This window comes from Bidens hawaiensis, unplaced genomic scaffold, assembly GCF_021521415.1.
Source record: "Bidens hawaiensis isolate Kalapana, Puna unplaced genomic scaffold, B.hawaiensis_p1.1 tig00023037_1, whole genome shotgun sequence".
NCBI classification, from domain to species: Eukaryota; Viridiplantae; Streptophyta; class Magnoliopsida; order Asterales; family Asteraceae; genus Bidens; species Bidens hawaiensis.
In genome coordinates this window covers 340,773-358,959 of record NW_027493596.1, presented here as the reverse complement: position 1 = coordinate 358,959, position 18,187 = coordinate 340,773, and the positions used below count along the sequence as shown (strand labels likewise).

Here is an 18,187-nt window from a genome sequence, read left to right as displayed (position 1 = left end):
ATTATATAAATCATCAACTTACTTAAAATTTCAATAACATCCACTCGGTTTTCTATCATAATCTTTTGATTATTTTGATGAAAAAAAAGTAAATCTAAATGTATCTCTTCTTACTTGTCATGTCCCACCACATTAGAAATCAAGGGTTTTTGGGTTTTAATAATTTATACTTTTAATTATTAGTCGCCTAATTAAATTAAAGTATTTTGATCACATCTTTCAATCTATTTTTCTCCGACAATCTAAGTTAATGAGGAATTCATCCCGGCAATATATGGATAAAAGTCGGTGTTATTAAAATTCAATTACTCGTGACTAATAAGCATTGAAGTAGTAATGAGACCGTGAAGTATTGATTTTAATCATTATAGTCTATTTTAAATTTTAATCATACTCATATTTTATTCCAACCGTTAAGTATTTGTCTGCATGTCAATTCTTTTATGTATTAGTAGAAATAGGTGCACGCATCTGTTAAATAATTAAACAATATATTAAAAAAAACGTACACCCCAATAACGAAATGTGACACAACTATCCGAGTACTTCTTTCTGTTTTTCTAATGAGTAAAATGTTTTACACTAATATTTTATAAATAAGTTATTTATTTTGCTACTCAAAGATCTTTAACATAATAAAATATGATGTGATACACTAACTATGATAAATGAAATTACTTTTAAATTTTAATATAATAGAAATAAATATGCTATTATTGTTGTCAACTAATTGTCATGAAATGGAAATAGCTATAATTTAAGTTACTAATAATTTAATAAATAAATAGAATAATCTAAATTGCAATCTATAAAAAAATTAATTATATTTTTAAAATAACAACATACACGAACACGAGAATGACTGAAAGAACATCTAAAAATGATATTTTTTTATGAAGAACTGAAACTCAAATCCTATAGATAATAGATCCATCTTTGGGTGCATTCAATGTGCTCTAAATGGTTGTAAAAATTCCGCTAGTTGTCGACTAATCGTCGATTAATCCTGATTCATTCCAATTAATCGTTGGTTTACATCTAATTGTCCGACAAGCGACTACTACAACACTGTCTCTAATGCATAACATCTACATATTTTTTGTACCTTGCAAATATGTATGTATGTATGTATGTATGAAAAAAGGTTCAAATAAGAATAAGAAGTTTCCTAGGAATGGTATAAATTTTTGACAATTGGCATTACAAATGATGGTGAAAGAACAATTCTAGGAAACTATGTCGATTATAATGATGAAAGAGTAATTCTAGGAAACTATGTCGATTTTTGGTAATTTTAAATCTCAACCATTGATTAACATGATTCAATGGCTATGATTTATTCCTAGTCTTCCTATGAAACTACTTCTTTTTAGTATAACTCTCCCCTGTATCAGTGGCGGACTTACCTTATGCGGAGCCGTAGCCTCCACTACGGCTCAAATTTTTACAGGTAGTGTAAAAAAAAAAATTGGTCGATTTTCGTGTTTCGTTACGGCTAGAAAAAAATAACATTCCTGCTAAGATTTTAAGCCCAACTAATATATATTTTAATACCAATCAAAAGATAAAACCCAAACAAAAAAACCCATTAACACGCGATGGGGTTCTCATCATAGAACAATCACAAGTTTGTTAAAATTATTCCCGGAAGTTGTTGAGGTGCTTCAATTTATTAAATTAAATGGAGATAGTGTGCAACAAAAATACAACGCGAAATGTATTCTGTCATATTTTAAGACTCTTGAATTTGTCTTTTATATACACTTGTTGGACGAAATTTTAGGCCTCATAAGTGCTTTATCAAAACATCTTCAAAAAAAGAGTCAAGATTTGTTGGAAGCGTCTAAGTTGATAAGCGGGACAAATCGAGCATTGAATAATCTAAGACAAACCGGATTTGACAAGATGTTGGCAAAAGTTACATCTTTTTGTGAAAAAAACAAGATTAAGATGTTAGATATGGAGGAAAATTATAGTAATCAAAGAAACCGGAAGTATGTCATTACTAATCGACATCATTTTGAGGTTGAAGTTTTTAATACGGTCTTGGATATGCAAATTCAAGAACTTGGAAATAGATTTAGTGAGGTTTCAACTACTCTGTCAGAAAATATGTCGGGTTTAAATCCTTGTGATTCGTTTTCCAAGTTTGACATATCTAAGATAGTGGCTTTTTCAGAGATGTATCCGAATGGTTTTACTAACGAAGAAAGAGGGTGTATTCCGGGTGATCTTACGACCTTTTATTACACTTTAAAGGAAGATGATAAATTTGCAAAACTTGGTGGAATAAGTGATCTTGCTCGTGTAATGGTGGAAACCGGAAAACGCACAACTTTTTCTTTGGTTTATCGGATATTGAAACTAGTATTGGTTTTACCGGTTGCAACTACAACCGTTGAAAGATGTTTCTCTAAAATGAAGCTTATCAAGACGGATTTGCGCAGTCGAACGGGTAATGAGTATTTGAACAATGCTTTAGTTTGTGCGGTCGAAAGATAAACGTTTGATAAAGTAAATGAAGAAGATGTAATGGCTCGGTTTCAAGCTATCAAAAACCGAAGAGGAGATATTTATAGCCCAACCTAGATCCGTCAATGTTGGTTCGTTAACCCAGTTAGTTTAAATTTATTTGTTGTCGTGTTCTTTATATTTGTTTCGTTAACATTGTATTAAATACGGGGGAAAAAAAATTTTGAGCGCTCCGGCTCGGTTTCAAGTCTAGATCCGCCACTGCCATGTATGTATGTATGTATGAATGTATGTATGTATGTATGTATGTATGTATGTTGTGTGTGTGTGAGTTTGTATATATATATGTTATAAGAAAGTTACAATAAAAAGTTTGACGAGAATTCTCGACCATTGATCAAGGATAACAATGATTAATATATATGAATAGACTTCCAAATGGATAGAAACTAACGTTAGTTTGGACAAGGATAAACAAAAGTGTACGTAATAGGCACTAATAGTTAATAGAATAGTCAAAAGAAAATTTATCCTAAAAATGGAGATAATTAGGCATCTAGACCTTGATCAAGACCATTCATGACTCATGGCAAGGATAAGAAGGCTAGCAAGTGGACTAAATAAATTCTAAGGTTGATCACAATTGTTGCCTTTTATATAGTTTTTAAAATTTTTAAACGATTAAAAATTTAAGAAGTTATACCATAAAATCAAAGACTTTTTTTTATTCTCAAATTTGAGTACAGTAGCACTAAGTTTAAAAAAAAGGTCAAGTTAGTTAAAGTTAGTGTATATAGAAAACGAGGAATGAAAGCATATTCAACAATTCTCTTGTGTTGATTGACCGACTCAAAGAAGATATTAAATGACTCTCATCTCATTCTTATGAGTGAAGAATAGATGAAAGATGATCAGGTTAGATCAGGAGGTGTGGTGCTCGTTCTCGTTTTGAATAGTTATATTGTAATTTGATGTTAATGTTGTATCAGGTGTATGATGGTGACTAGTCATTAGATAGTCTCAATTTATTAATAAACACCGGTTGTTAGGAAAAAAAAGGGGGGGGGGGGGGTAAGTCAGTGTATACAATGATGCGTAAGTTAAATTTTAAAGTATAACATTTTAAAATATCCTGAAAATATTGTTATGACATGCCTATTTGTGACTACACGTTTCAACGTAAATTTTATTTGAATCATAATCATACAAGTCATTAGAGCTACTTAACTACATGCATGTGTTATATATTTTATTATATAGATTGATTCGCATGGGAACATATATATAATCAACATATATTATATATTTATATATTTATACATAAAATATATATATACACTTACTCACTCACTCTGATAGTGACCGTAAACAAGAAGCCTATAAACACAGAGAAAAACATTTTGATATCCTAACTTTCAATAATAAATATGGCATATGAAACATATCCCGGTGATGCAATCTGCATACCGGAAGATGATCTTCATTTGCCGGATAATCTCCTCCAAGATGTCAATAACATTTTACACAACTTTCCACCAGAAAACACGAGTTTAACTGCCAAAAGTGATCCTTTGTCTGCGTTAAGTGATTCGGTTCAATCCAAATGTTCTAGGCCATCAAAAAAGCAAGCGTCAGCGCCAGCAGACTGGACACGGTACAGAGGAATCAGGCGGCGGCCTTGGGGGAAGTTTGCAGCCGAGGTTACCAATCCGAAGAAGAAAAGAACAAGAATGTGGCTTGGGACGTTTGATACGCCAGAGGAAGCTGCGTTTGCGTATGATAAAGCTGCCTTTGAGTTGCATGGCTCGCGTGCCAAGCTAAATTTCCCTCTGTTGATCGGCTCGGCTGGTCCCACGCCTAAACTGGCTTCTAAACTGTTAAATTCTCAAGAGGCATCTTCGTCATCGACTTCTGCTAGGAAACAACATAAAAGACAAAAGAGAAACAACGGCATGTTGGATCAGCCATCAACTACCACACATAGTTCTGGCAACAACAAAAGCTGCAAAAAAGACAGCAGTGATACTGCTGGTAGTACTACGGAGGAAGAGGTGGGGTAGTGAGTGTGACTCTTTATGGGATTTTCAATCGGAAACAAACACAAACACGTTTGTTTCCGATTGCTTTATTCCCACTGCAGTTGCTGAGGTGGAGGTGGCTGATTTGGATTTGGACTTGAATTGGGAACTCCATATTGATACATCCATTTTTGACCAAATTTTAAATGAAAATATGGCGGCGGGGTCTACCACCAGTGTAGAGGCTGCTGATGACTTTCCATGGGATGTTTTGCTGGAGAATATGGTTGAGCAACCAACGACCACCAGTAAATCAGAGGAGGCGACTTACACTGATGATTCACCTTCGGTAATCAATGTTGACACGTCGATATTTGAAAGTATTTTTGGGGGACACACGGCTGAGCAGCCACATAACACCACAGAGGAGGGTGGTGGTGATCACTCGCTATGGAATTGCCAAATGGATATCGTTACACCACCGTCGTCTAGCTACGCCACTGCGATCACAACGGAGAAGGTTGTTTGGTGACAGGAGGTCTAAGTTAAAATTAGATGAATAAGTTACAATTTTCATGTTAGTGACATGACTACGAATAATAGTTTGTTTTGGTATGGTGTTAAAATAACTTGATATCAAGAGGATAATTAGAATTGTACCATTCGCTGTAAAATTGATACTCTCTTATTCTAATATTCAATTTCCATAAAATTATTTTTATGTTAAAACCACTTTATCAGCGCGTAGTTTTTTATGGAAACGGGCCACGACGCCTTTCCTAATCACTTACTCTAGACCCTATTAATAGCTCTGTTACAAGTAGGACAATACTAAACATGACTGTTGTTTTTAGTGTTTTATGCCAAACGGCTAGCTAAAGGGTCAACAAACAATCTGCACTCTAATTCCGCCTGCGCTCATGATTAAGATCATAGACACGGAAATTTCAGGAAAAAATAAAAGGATTTGACAAGTGCCACGATCATTTACACGACGATCAACTTTTCTAAGCAACAAAACATATAAATTAAGGAGAATTTAATCGTAAGTCGCACCAAAGACATTCCAAAAGGTCTGAAAAACCATCACAGAGGAATGATTTGTCAAAATTAGAATTCATAGTTATATTAACTCCAAATGTTCACAGGTTCAAAAGACAAATGATGCCTCTGGAAAATCAAGTGGAATGTCTTGTAATGTCGTCGAGAAATCTAGCTAGCCTGTGCAACAACCCCCGTCTCAATTCTCTAGCCCTCTTTAACCCAACGGGTGTCGTCTCCTGTATAAAAAATATTAATAACCACATACAACTGGTTCAAAAAGTTGATACTTAGTATTATATGAAAGTAACACATTTGCTATACCTCTTAGGTCGGATTCGGTCTTCATCATAATCCATCACTCCACCAGGTTCAGGGTACATCTCCTCATGGCCCCGAAAGTCAATGTCTGCCTGCTCAGAGTTTGAGACTTCTGCCACAAAGTAAGTAACATGCATCGACAAATAAAGCTAACAAAACTACATCACACAACTAAGTTGAAATGAAACATTTCAAGAGTTCACTTTTATTGATAAATATGTTTCATACAGTATGTGATTGTTCTTAAAATATAAATACAGCTAGCTGACCTTGAGGGAGAGCGTCTTTTTTGCTTCTTCCATCCTCTCTTCGGCTTCTTTTTTATGCTTCTTGTCCAGCTCATTCGTGGTGTCAGCCCATTTTATCTTATCTTGAATTGTGATGAGTAAATTATCTGATGTACTTAACCTATGAAACATCCAAAACGTGTCAAAATACAATACTATTATAAAGTGAGTACCAAATGCACAAATAACAGTCAGAAAAGATGACAAAGCCAAGGTTACCAGCTTGATAACGTATGTATCATGCTCGCCAGTTGCCCAGGCCTTAAATCTCTCCCGGCTGCAAATTGCACCTATGATGATAACAAATATTAAAAAATATGCATGAAAAAACAACCAAGCCCGCACATAAACTTGCGGAGAAATAAACCAAGATACAATTTAACACCTGGAAACATCTTCGCAACTGATCCAATTTGCCCCTAACGATACCCTATCAAGATGAAAAAAAAACATAATAATGAATGTAAGAAAGATGTAATAAGCTTAATAATACCGCTCACAAGTTATTCACTCAAGTAGGAATATACAAATTGAGACATGTGAGTATATCATGAAAAGTACCTACCACATACATGCACTCATTTATCAGGAAGTCTTCAAGCTCACGGACGTTTATAACATCCAATACTTGCATCAGCACATCATATGGGAGTATCTGAAAGGACCCGTAAGCTATTAAGTCAAAAACCAAGTGCAATAAGGAATATACAAAAACTACTTAGCATTAGAAAAATGGAAAGTTAAAGATAAAACCGATTTGGCATAATAGTCAAACTGATACACTAAGATACTACGGTCTACAAATAGAATAATACCACTCATATATATCAATACTTAACACAAAAGTTGCACTAGCGTGAATCTCAAATACAGAAATTAATTATTAATCTGATTACATTGTTACAAACTTGTGAGCTGAATACAGGTATTGATAGAAGACTAATTACAAAAATGAGTACTTTACCTTGTTTGCCTCAGCTAGTGTGAGCACAGTGAGTTGTTTTAACTTGCGAGACTGATCAGGCGTCAATGGTGGAAGATCACTAGCAATTCCTACAAAATAAAATTGAAGCATCATAATGTGTGACTCTAGTGGATCTCATACATAAGAAAACATTTAAAGGAACAATGACACCATGATGGTCTAACAATGCAGGCAAGCAAATACATAATCTTGTTTTGCATGTGACATATGTTAATATACTTGAGGAGTTGAGGTTTTTATATTAGCTCATTGGCTACTAAAGAAACAAAAAGTGTAATGATACCAAGAAAGTGTGTTTACAAGAGAGACAAAGAAAATCATCTTTAAGATCAAATGTAAGCGGATGCAAAGTTGCAATATCTATATTGCATACCATGCTAAATAATTGATAAATAAAAATTCAAAGAGCAAGTGTCAATTATAGCTGAGAAACCTACTCATATATTCACTCCAAGTTCCATGAGCAAACATCCGAAGCAAATCAAGGTAAACTGAATGTTCCGTGCCTTGAAGCTGCATAAGATCCAACATGAGAAATAAAAGAATGTCATGATATTAGCACCAATCAGCCTAAAAGAAACTGCCGATAGCAAAATGCGTACACCTCAACACGAGAATAATAGATTCATAGTAGAAACCTAAGCAGCTAGTCGCACAGAACAGAAGTAATGGTAGAAGACTAAGAAAAACACAGTAAATTTCAGACAAGGTAAAACAGAAAACATGTAAATGTAGCATCAACCTATAATCAAACTTCAACATAAAAAAAGAAACAACACAATCACCGATGTAAATAAGTATGTCCTACAAAAGAGTAATCCGGCATATGATGTTACAGACTATTGTTGATTCAGATTTCAGACATCCAAATACACCAAAACCAGAGGCTTGTGAGGCTTTAAAATGCATTGTATCAGATTATTACATCCACATTAGTATATCCATTCTTTGTCTAGTTTCAGAACGTCTAGAAAGGCTTGCTTCATCATCACATGCGTACCTTAATCCCACATCAAACACAAAATACATCTAATTTACGTCTCTTCACATACCATAATAGATTAATCGATAAAAGATCCAACACAATAACGCCTTATCATACATTACAAACAAGACAACCTATATCCAAGAAATCACTTCACATGATCTTGAGCTAAGCAGTTAACGTGGAAAAATATCGGATATCAGTCGAGGACCAATATTTGAGATACTAGTTATCGCAGTGGGATATCGGTGGAATAACGGTAATTTTAATATCATGCAGAATTTATATAACATTTTAACACTAACAATTCAGTATACTCTCCTACTATTAACAAATTATCCTTTTACAACCTGCAAAACACTAATAATTGTAGCAAGTAGGAACCGATTAACATTAAACACTACAAGTTGAAAATTAAGACTTAAAATACTGATATTGGTAATATCGGTGAAATATCGGTCGATATCCCCAATATTATCGGTACCGATATTTCACATGAGAACCGATAACCGAGATACCACCGAGATTAACTGCATAGATCTCGAGCTCATCAATCATAATCCAGTTAATCATCAATTCATCCAAACAAACAGACCAATTTTTGACTTGCTCTTAATGTAAAACATCTTTGAGCATAACTTAATTTTAACCTTGAGCGTAATTCGCGTCCTTAATGTACCATAAGCATCAATTGTAAAATTATAATAATAATCATAATAATATCTTAACACTAACAGAAAGTTAAGAAGCACCTAAATCATAATATCAACAACTAAATAAGTCCAAATCAAATCACATTAAAGCAACTTGTATATATATATTTGTGCAAAACAATAACTATAATATTCAAGCTAACTTAACAACCTCGATAACGTTTGGAACGGAAAGAATCTCTGAGAAGGCGAAGAGTGAAGGATGCGAAGTGGCGTCAGTGATGACGGTAGCGAGAGATGAAGCACTGGCATTGGAATTGGAAGCTTTAGTGACGAAGTGTTGGATGATTTCTTCTTGCTTTTGCTCGATGTCCATATTGAATGAACGAATATATCAAACAAACAATGAATCAGATGAATACAAGTTGTTATTATTATAGAGAGAGAATTCAGAGTTTTATAAAATTAGGGTTTGAAATCAGCATCAGGGATTTTATTTTAAGAGGTTTTGAGAAAAGAAAAAAGGACTTTTCTCCATTTGTATGTGTGATTCATGGCATTTTGTACCAAATACCCAAACCGTACCCCTTACACGCCCTTGTCCTCGTATCTATTTAGCTTATTTGATACGGGTATTGGTACTTATTTTTGTTGAATTTTGGTACAGGTACAAGTATGTTTGGTATATATATGGGTTTAAATGAGATTTTTCATATTTAATATATAAAATAAATTCTCCAACCGTGTTATTATTGAACAATTACCAAATGTTTCTTTAATATTAAATAATATAACATTCAAGACTTGAACCAACAAACAAATCACTTAAAGTCGGCAACCGAATTAAGTTTCTACAATACTATTTTATCGTTAAATCGGCGACCAATTTGGTCCTTGTACTAATTTGGTACCCGTCACGTACATGTGCAAGTACCGATACTTGGACTGATTCAATTTTTTTGTTACTCGTACTGGTGTCGGTTTCAAGATCGTTGAAGATTTGGAATTAAAAATTAAAGTGGTACAAAAACGGGTACCGTACCGAAATACCGTACCCGTACCATACCGAAAACTTTGGTACGAGTATTGTACATGTTTTTATGGATTTTTGGTACTGGTACAATCGGGTACATGTACGGGTACGAATACAGGTACCGTTCCAAGCTCATCCCTATTATTATTATTATTATTATTATTATTATTATTATTATTATTATTATTTTGAGCTGTCACTAAGGATGAGCTCGGGATGGTACTGATATCGATCCTGAAAATTCTGATTTCAAAATTCAAAAATATTTGATGTCGGTTTCGGTATCGAAATGTTCAGTTTTATACCGATACCGGAATTTCATGCAAAATTCGGAATATACCAGCATTGTATCAAACCCTACCAATATCGAAAACTCAATACTTGATATTGATTCGGTATCGAAAACACTAATCCCTACCACCAACGAATCCTACTTGTAGGTGTAGGGTACGTCAAACCCGGTACGACCTTTTATTTATTACATAATATATTATGTTTATTACATTATTATTATTGTCTACTAATTAGGCTCATTGGGCTGGGGGTTTGTGGAGGTAACCCCTAACCGGGTCTGGCCCAATAAAGGTTAGGGTTCATGATGGTAGTCATGGAGTCCCTATATAAAGAGTCTTTATCATTCATTGAAAGGACCTTCTCTTGGACCATTGGGCTCCCATATATTTTTGTGTCTGTAAACAAGAGTTCATTCTCTTAGCAGTCACCTTCACACCCCAACTTTTATATGGCAGATCTGAACAAACGGAAAGAAGATCAAGGCGGTGGTTCGTTCATATTGAAGACCGGGGAACTTGGACATGGATCCGACCCTGATCCATTCCATGTTTCTTCACTACTATTGTATAAATTTACCATTTGTGTATGCAATTATTTTTATTAATTAATGTTCAAATTAGTTTTCTTTATTATAAACCAGAGAAGTGGTTAGTTAGTTATTTCATAAAAAAAATAAATATAAACCCTCCGGATTCTTTCGTATTTTGCAATTAAGTGAAAATTACACTTTTCATTTTTTTTGTATTTGTCACAAATTTCGTTATTTCTACTAAAAAAAAGCTTTCAACACTTTTGTTACTCTTTTTTATTTATTTTTTATAAAATGGTTATTTTATCTTAACTCAATAAATAAAATCTCTACCTCTTATGGATCCATAGATTTATAGATTTTTATTCTAGTGGTATTAAGATGTTAGATAAGATTTTGTCTTTCCACTTAGTGAGGGTTTAAGCCCCGTCATCATCGAAAAAGGTATAATAATTTGTAAGTAGGCTTAGTTTTGCAGTTTTAAAAACAAAAATAAAACGTAAAAAAATAAAATAATTTCGTGCATTCTAAACGGAGTGGATATATTGGGCTCAAATTTGTTAAATTCTATATTCAAACTTCAAAGTTGTTAAATTATGTTCCAAGTTTAAAGCACAAATTTCATAGCCCAAGATCATATACTAAATTAAGTTTCATGGGTTCAAGTTTAAGCATTGGGCCGATTTAGACTCTAATTAACCTCTTCACTTACAAGTCCTTAACCTTAAATCTACGTCTTGAGGAGGTGGGTAAATATTAAATAGTACTTGGTATTTATAGAATTTAGTTTGAACTTTTTTAATTTATTAACGGTCACTTTGACCAACACACAAAATCCAACATTTCAACGCTCCAAAATCGTGTCACTAGCCGATTAGAAGCCCCTTCGCTCGCGTTTCGGTGTTCGTGATTATGTTGGCAGTGGTATCCCCATTAGCACCTTGGTTGAAGCCCCATAACAAACAGCCTGAGAACGAAGATCGAAACAATCGTCTTATAGTCTAGTGACTTCACTTTTCGTTAGGGGTGTGCAGGAAACCAAAAAAACGATCCGGAACCGAAAAAACCGAATCGAAACAAAAACCGACGGTTCGATTTTGGTTTTGGTTTTGCATATAATAAAAACCGAAAAACCGAACCGAACCGAATTCCTAAATATTTGTTATTTTATATTTTATATTTTATATTAAGTAATTTATAAAAATTTAATAAACATGTAACTTAAATATTGTTGGTAAAATCTTAGTTTATTATTTTACAATTAACATAATTATTTATACCTAAATTAATTATTTTTTGAAAACTTTATTTTGACCTAAACTTTTCAAGATTAAATTGCAAAAGCCGATAAAATCGAAATTAAACCGAAACCAAAATGAAAACCGAAAAAATCGAAACCGAACGGTTTTCGGTTTGGTTTTAACCAAAAACCAAACCAAACCGTACCACATACACCCTTACATTTCGTATCGGTTGATGCGGATTTAAAAACCGGGTCGCGCAGTAATAAATAATATGCTGTGAAATGAAAACACCGACCAGTGTGGTATTTTTTTCCAAATACAAAATGAAATTGTAGTTTCGTAATCTTGAATTGAGAGTGTGACCTTTAGGCGTTGAAAAAATTGACATTTTTTTGGGTTTCTTTTAAGGCCTTTTATACTTTATTCAAAGTCAACCCAAATTTTCTTGTTGGCTCCTTATATATTTCATAGAAACATCCAAATGATTTACAATGAAGTGGCAGGTAAGCGGACAACAAGCTGCGCCGCAACCCCTTTTTTGGATAGCAAACCCAATCCGACTAAAAACAAAGTTTTGATTCTTATGGGCTGATACTTTACTATACACAACTTTCTGAACCTTATTCAAAAGGTCCACGGCATCCGGAGCTAAGAAACCAAAAGTGTCAAAGGCGAAGGGGATAAACACGTGTTGATTCTCCAAACAAGCTCTCTCGTGTTTAGGCGAAGGGGATAAACACGTGTTGCCCGATGCCGCTTTCAATGCTGTCTGGCCTGCTACAAATCCAGTGTCCCTAATCCCAATAAGAGGGGACACTCCTGTGAGGTCGACACAAGCGTGTTTTCCCCCTACCCACCCAAAAACAAGTATATCGGCCGGTCGTAATGTAGATCTTCCTTCTTGAGGATCCGTAAGAAAGTTTACAGGGGCTTCCTTTTTAGCCGAAATTCCGGCTCGTTTAAGAACATCGCATAGAACATCCCTCACCAAATCATGCCTGTACTTAAACTCAGGCAACTCTTTGCAGTGAACCGCATGCTCGCCAAAAGAATCCAAACAAACCTTACGGCAAACCGGGCACGGCTCATCTACCGGAAACAAAGGGATCATTAACCGATACTTCAGGATGGCCCGGTACTCCAAAGCCGACATATGTTGGCCCAATCCTTCAATAGGGAGAACACTTAAGAAATCTTGAGCCCGAGGAGCCCGAAGACACTCAAACACCGCTTTCTGACGAGGGGATAAATCAAACTTCATTTCCAAACTCTTGATGATTCCACTATAAAGGGCACTCGCCAAAGCATGTTGGGCTTTGGGGGGGACGGTGTCTTTATTAGAGAAACCGCTAATGTTAAAATCGGGAAGTGAAATGTGCAACCGATCTATCGCACTCCCATAATCGGAGTCAAACCCATCAATACCACAACCTCGAAGAATGTGGTCTTGTAATTCCCAAGATTGCGCCCCGAGGCCACAAACGCATAAGTAGAAACGTCTGAAGCTGAACATAAACCCAAACCTCCAAAACGAGTCGGAAGTGATACCAACCTCCATTGAAAATCTCCAAAGAAAAATCAAAGAATCTACACTACACGTAGGTTTCTTTCTGAATTCTTATTTGAATCCACAGGAATTCAAACTTATTATTCATTGTCAAGTGTGCTTTATTTTATTTTAATTAATTTCAATTGAGTATTAATTTTTTGTCAAAAGAAAACACTACATGTATTTCTCTTTTCCATATCCCGTTCACAAGCATACTTCAAACTCGACTGGACTTGTAGTTAATTACGATTGAAGGAGCTAACGGTGCCGCTTGTTACTAATGGTGTATCTTAGTGCCTTTTTTCCTTATATTTCAATGTAAATTAATCAATGTGTTATTTAGGTAATCATAAAAAAAATCACGAATGATGTTTTCTTTAAAAACTTAAAAAATAACATAATTTAGTGAAAACTTATAAAACATCTAAAAGATAAATTTTACAGTTCTCGTGGTTACTATAGAACTATAAAGTATACAATATTTTACTATGTGTTGTCTTTTTTTCTTTCTGTAAAAGCACTTAACTTAAAATCGTTATAAGAAAAGTGTTTATTTAGAAAAAAAGAAAAAAAAAGACTGCCAATGTAAATGTCACCTAAGCTGAGTGTTGTGGTCTTCAAATGGGCGTCAAAAGGGGTGTTATTTTCCAAATCAGTTCCAAAATAGGGCAGAACCCCATTGGGGGCCACCGTAGTAACGACATAAGGGGAACGCCATTGTATGCAACCCAGCCTAATCCAATGCATCCAAGTTGAGAAAGGGGGTCATCATCTTCTTCTCAACAACACACGATCTTACGGTACTAGTGACAAATAGAAAACCACCAAAATACCTGATTCACATCATATATTGAGGACACCTTATTTCTATCATAGTACCTAAAAAAAGTTTGTTAAATTGGTAATGATGATGTTCCATTTATACTTCCAATCAATCATGCATCGTTTGTTCATATTTTTGAGATTTGAGTTCATGAAATCTATTTAATTTGAAAATGTCCTTTAAAGCATTATTTAAAACAACTTTTATAGATTTTTTGCTTGTAATATTAATTTATAGATGGTTGATCACAAGTTGATGCGATGCGCCCCATACATGTTAATGGTCATCATATTAAGCTGATACCAATCGTGTGCATAATCTCTTATTCTTATCGACTTTAGATATTGTTAAATTCGACATTAGGTATTATTAAATTGTTAAGCTTTATAAAAATAAATATAACTACATACTATTCATCCTGAAATTATTAGAAAAGGATAAGTGTACTTGATTGCATTCATATTACAAAACAAAAGTAAAATTAGTAATTGAAGTTTAAATGTAACAACAAAAATTTATTATTATTATTTTACATAAGAAATGACAATTTTGTGCAAATAAATGTGAAGTTACCATACTTTAATTTCGAAAAGGCAAACATACACTAAGACGGTGTTTGGCCTAGCTTATATTTTTTTGCCTATGCTTATATCTTTTTGAAGCTTATAGCTTATTTTATATCATTTGATAAGCCCATTTTAAGTGTTTGGATTAGCTTATATTCTACAAGTTGATTATACATCTTAATAAGTTGTTAAATCCATCATTTTTAATTTGTTATAGTAATAAGTTACTTCAATATTATTAATCCATTATCATTTGAAGGCAAATGAGTAATTTACCCCTTTAAACAAATAAGCTTCTTCAAATAGCTAAATAACCATCTTCAAATAAGCTTCTACAAATTAGCTTATATAAGCTTATAAGCCTAAGCTAAAAAAGCTAAACCAAACACCAAATGAAGCTTATTTTATAAAAAAAAGCTAAAAAAGCTATAAGCTTTGGTAAAAAAAACTAGGCCAAACACCCCCTAAGTGTTGTTCCCCTAGTCCCCTACACACAAATCATGCACCGTCTATCGGTCCACCACAACTACACTCGTTTCAACTTTTTAATCCTTTATAACGGCAATTTGGATAAATGATAACAAGTCACTGTTCCACCTGATCATGTTCATTATTTGAGTAAGAAATCTTAAGGCTCTCGGCTAATACATTCCTGATGGGAAGCTAGTACCCCAATTTGAAAACCGCCTCAAGAAGAAACCCATCTTAGATGAGGGAACCTTTTGACCCAACCTATAACCCTTATTTTGTTATATGTGAGAACTGAACCCAAAACCTCCCCGTTTTTTTGATGTCTTTGGGTAACTCACACAGAAACTATATTATACTACATATTAGGATACAAAAGTAATTTTTACATAAAATTGATGATTATAAGTATATGTGATATATATATATATATGTGTGTACTACTGGGTGGCTTGTGTTTCGCGACGAGTTCATAAGAGTGATGCTAAAACCAATCTATCCGATACCTTAAACACTATTATATCCGGTATTATTATTATTTAAATAATATTAAATATACTCAACAACATATATATATATATATATATATTTGTGTGTGTGTACTACTGGGTGGCTTGTGCTTCGCGACGAGTTCATAAGAGTGATGCTAAAACCAATCTATGCGATACCTTAAACACTATTATATCCGGTATTATTATTATTTAAATAATATTAAATGTACTCAACGTAGTGAAATAAATATCTATTAAATAATGTATACTAATAATTAGTGATTTCAAAAGATAATTTTACCCTTTAAAAAATATTATTACTTAAAATGAAGGCATCAAGTATCGTACTATATACATTAAAACATGTAAATTTCATAAAATCAATTAAACAAAGATCATTCTCTCTAGATTGTTAAGCTAATACGGAGTTGTTTGGGGTTGTCAAGACGATTGGAGTTGCCAGAGTAAGGGACTGTGCCGATGAGTTTCCGTTTACTTTTGCTATTGTCAGCAAGGGACATATCTATACTATATATAAAACATGAGTGAGGGACCTCTTAAATTTTAAGAAATGCTTTATGTACAACACATAATGCATCAAAAATATAAAAATTAAGGATAATTAAGTCTTTTCATTTCTTTAAAATATACTTACAAGTTTGGTCCCTCAACTTCACTATTTTTTTGTAAATTTAGATAATAGTTACACATATGCCCCCTAATTCAAAACCAACTACCCCTCGACTTTTTAACGGCCATATCTTTTCACATATTAATATTTTTCTTAAAATAAATACATCATAAAAACGAGTATTTTATTCTCTTTAACTTGAGTATAGGGATGGCAAAAAAACCCAAACCCGATGGGGAAAACCGAAACCCGCCCCGAACGGGGCGGGTTCGGGGACACTTAATCGGGGACGGGTCCGGGTTCGGGTTTTCCCCGTTTAAGTTAATCGGGTTCGGGGCGGGTATGGTATAGCCTGTACCCGCCCCGTATACCCGCCCCGTATACCCGTTTAAAACCCGTTTAATTAAATATAATTTTTATATTTATATATAATATATTATTTATTATTTATTTTCCCAATATACCCGTTTAAAAATTAAAACCTTTTTCCTACTTTCCCAATCCATTGTAGCCGTAGCCGTCTTCATCCAAAAACATTGGAAGCGTTAATGTGCGCCCAAAGTTGGTTGTTGAATGAAATCAAAGGTAAACAAACATTTTATTTTTTATTTTTAACTTAGCTACTATATAAACTTTTGACTTTTGTGATATGAATATAGCAACTTGTTCAGAAGAATCCGAGGCATATTGCCAAACTATTGAATATGATTGTGACGATGGTATTGAGGTAATACATATATATATGGTTTATCGTTTACATTTTAATATGGTTTAACATTGATTCTTATATAGTTTCCAATTAATATGTTAATGTTTGATTATCATAGCAATCCGGCGTGACAAGTGTTTGAATGGTTGAATGGGTGCGGTATGGACGTGTAAGAAGGATCAATCATGAAGTTAATTTCCGTTGTGATGGGAGAAATAAACATTTTTATGTATTAATAATGTCTTTTGTATGTGTAATGTGTTTGGATATTGAACTTTTTGTGTATTAATATTGTATTGTAATTTTGTATCATTTTCTTACAATCGGGTTTTAAACGGTGAACCCGACGGTTAAATGGGGATCCCCACGGGGAATTTAGCCCGTTTAAAAACCATTTATGCTAGACGGGTTCCCCGAATACCCGCGGTTTTCCCCGAATCCCCGATGGGGATTCCCCGTTTAGTCCCCGCGGGTTTTTAGACGGTTTTGGTAATGAGTTTTATAAACCGGGGCGGGTATGGGATTGGCATTCCCCGCCCCGAAACCGCCCCGTTGCCATCCCTACTTGAGTATGATATTGCTATAGTTTTTTAGTTTTAAAAAGTTAACATGTTACGCGATTACCGTGTAGAACTGGTAACAGATCGAGTCGAGTGAGCTTGGGTCATTTGTAAAAGTGGATTAGGGTCAGAACAAGTCGATACAATAAAAATGGTTAATTTGGTTCGGGTTCGAGTAGATAGGGGCCAGGTCAGACCGATGTCAAGTCGGAACGGGTTTAGTGCCAAAACGGGTTGGTTTATAAAAGTGATTTATTTGAAACCACTGTATATTTTGGGTTTGCTTCTTATTTTTTGCCACTGATTACGTAAATGTCGTTGTTTACATGTACCGGGGCCGATAAACGCGTGTTCAGCACCACGTAACGCATATAACCAAATTTTGGTAAGCGCTCAACATAGCGCCCTGCACCGGTAATCGTTATGAATTACATGTGTGGTGTTGGTTAACCATGTTTTAATGTCAGTAACATGCGTTCCGGGGCCGGTTACGCGTGTTCAATATTCGATTACACGCAACTGGCAACG

At 34.3% G+C, this 18,187-nt stretch overlaps 1 protein-coding gene across 6 annotated transcripts in view; it reads right to left on the bottom strand.

The window, feature by feature from the left end:
* Positions 1-5,467: 5,467 nt before the first annotated feature.
* LOC143566689 (COP9 signalosome complex subunit 7-like) overlaps positions 5,468-18,187 on the bottom strand; it is a 108,451-nt gene continuing 95,731 nt past the window's right edge. The window contains exons 1-9 of one of the 6 annotated variants that reach the window (XM_077053318.1): positions 8,974-9,283; positions 7,562-7,637; positions 7,104-7,192; positions 6,705-6,794; positions 6,525-6,569; positions 6,359-6,429; positions 6,122-6,260; positions 5,856-6,001; positions 5,468-5,770 (exon numbers count right to left, since the gene is read on the bottom strand). In XM_077053318.1, the coding sequence (XP_076909433.1) occupies positions 5,749-5,770; positions 5,856-6,001; positions 6,122-6,260; positions 6,359-6,429; positions 6,525-6,569; positions 6,705-6,794; positions 7,104-7,192; positions 7,562-7,637; positions 8,974-9,138 (843 nt within the window). In that variant the 5' untranslated portion in view covers positions 9,139-9,283 and the 3' untranslated portion in view covers positions 5,468-5,748. Of the gene's footprint in view, positions 5,771-5,855; positions 6,002-6,121; positions 6,261-6,358; positions 6,430-6,524; positions 6,570-6,704; positions 6,795-7,103; positions 7,193-7,561; positions 7,638-8,973; positions 9,284-18,187 lie in introns of those variants that run through there. The other 5 variants (XM_077053317.1, XM_077053316.1, XM_077053315.1 and 2 more) reach the window with 5 other exon arrangements.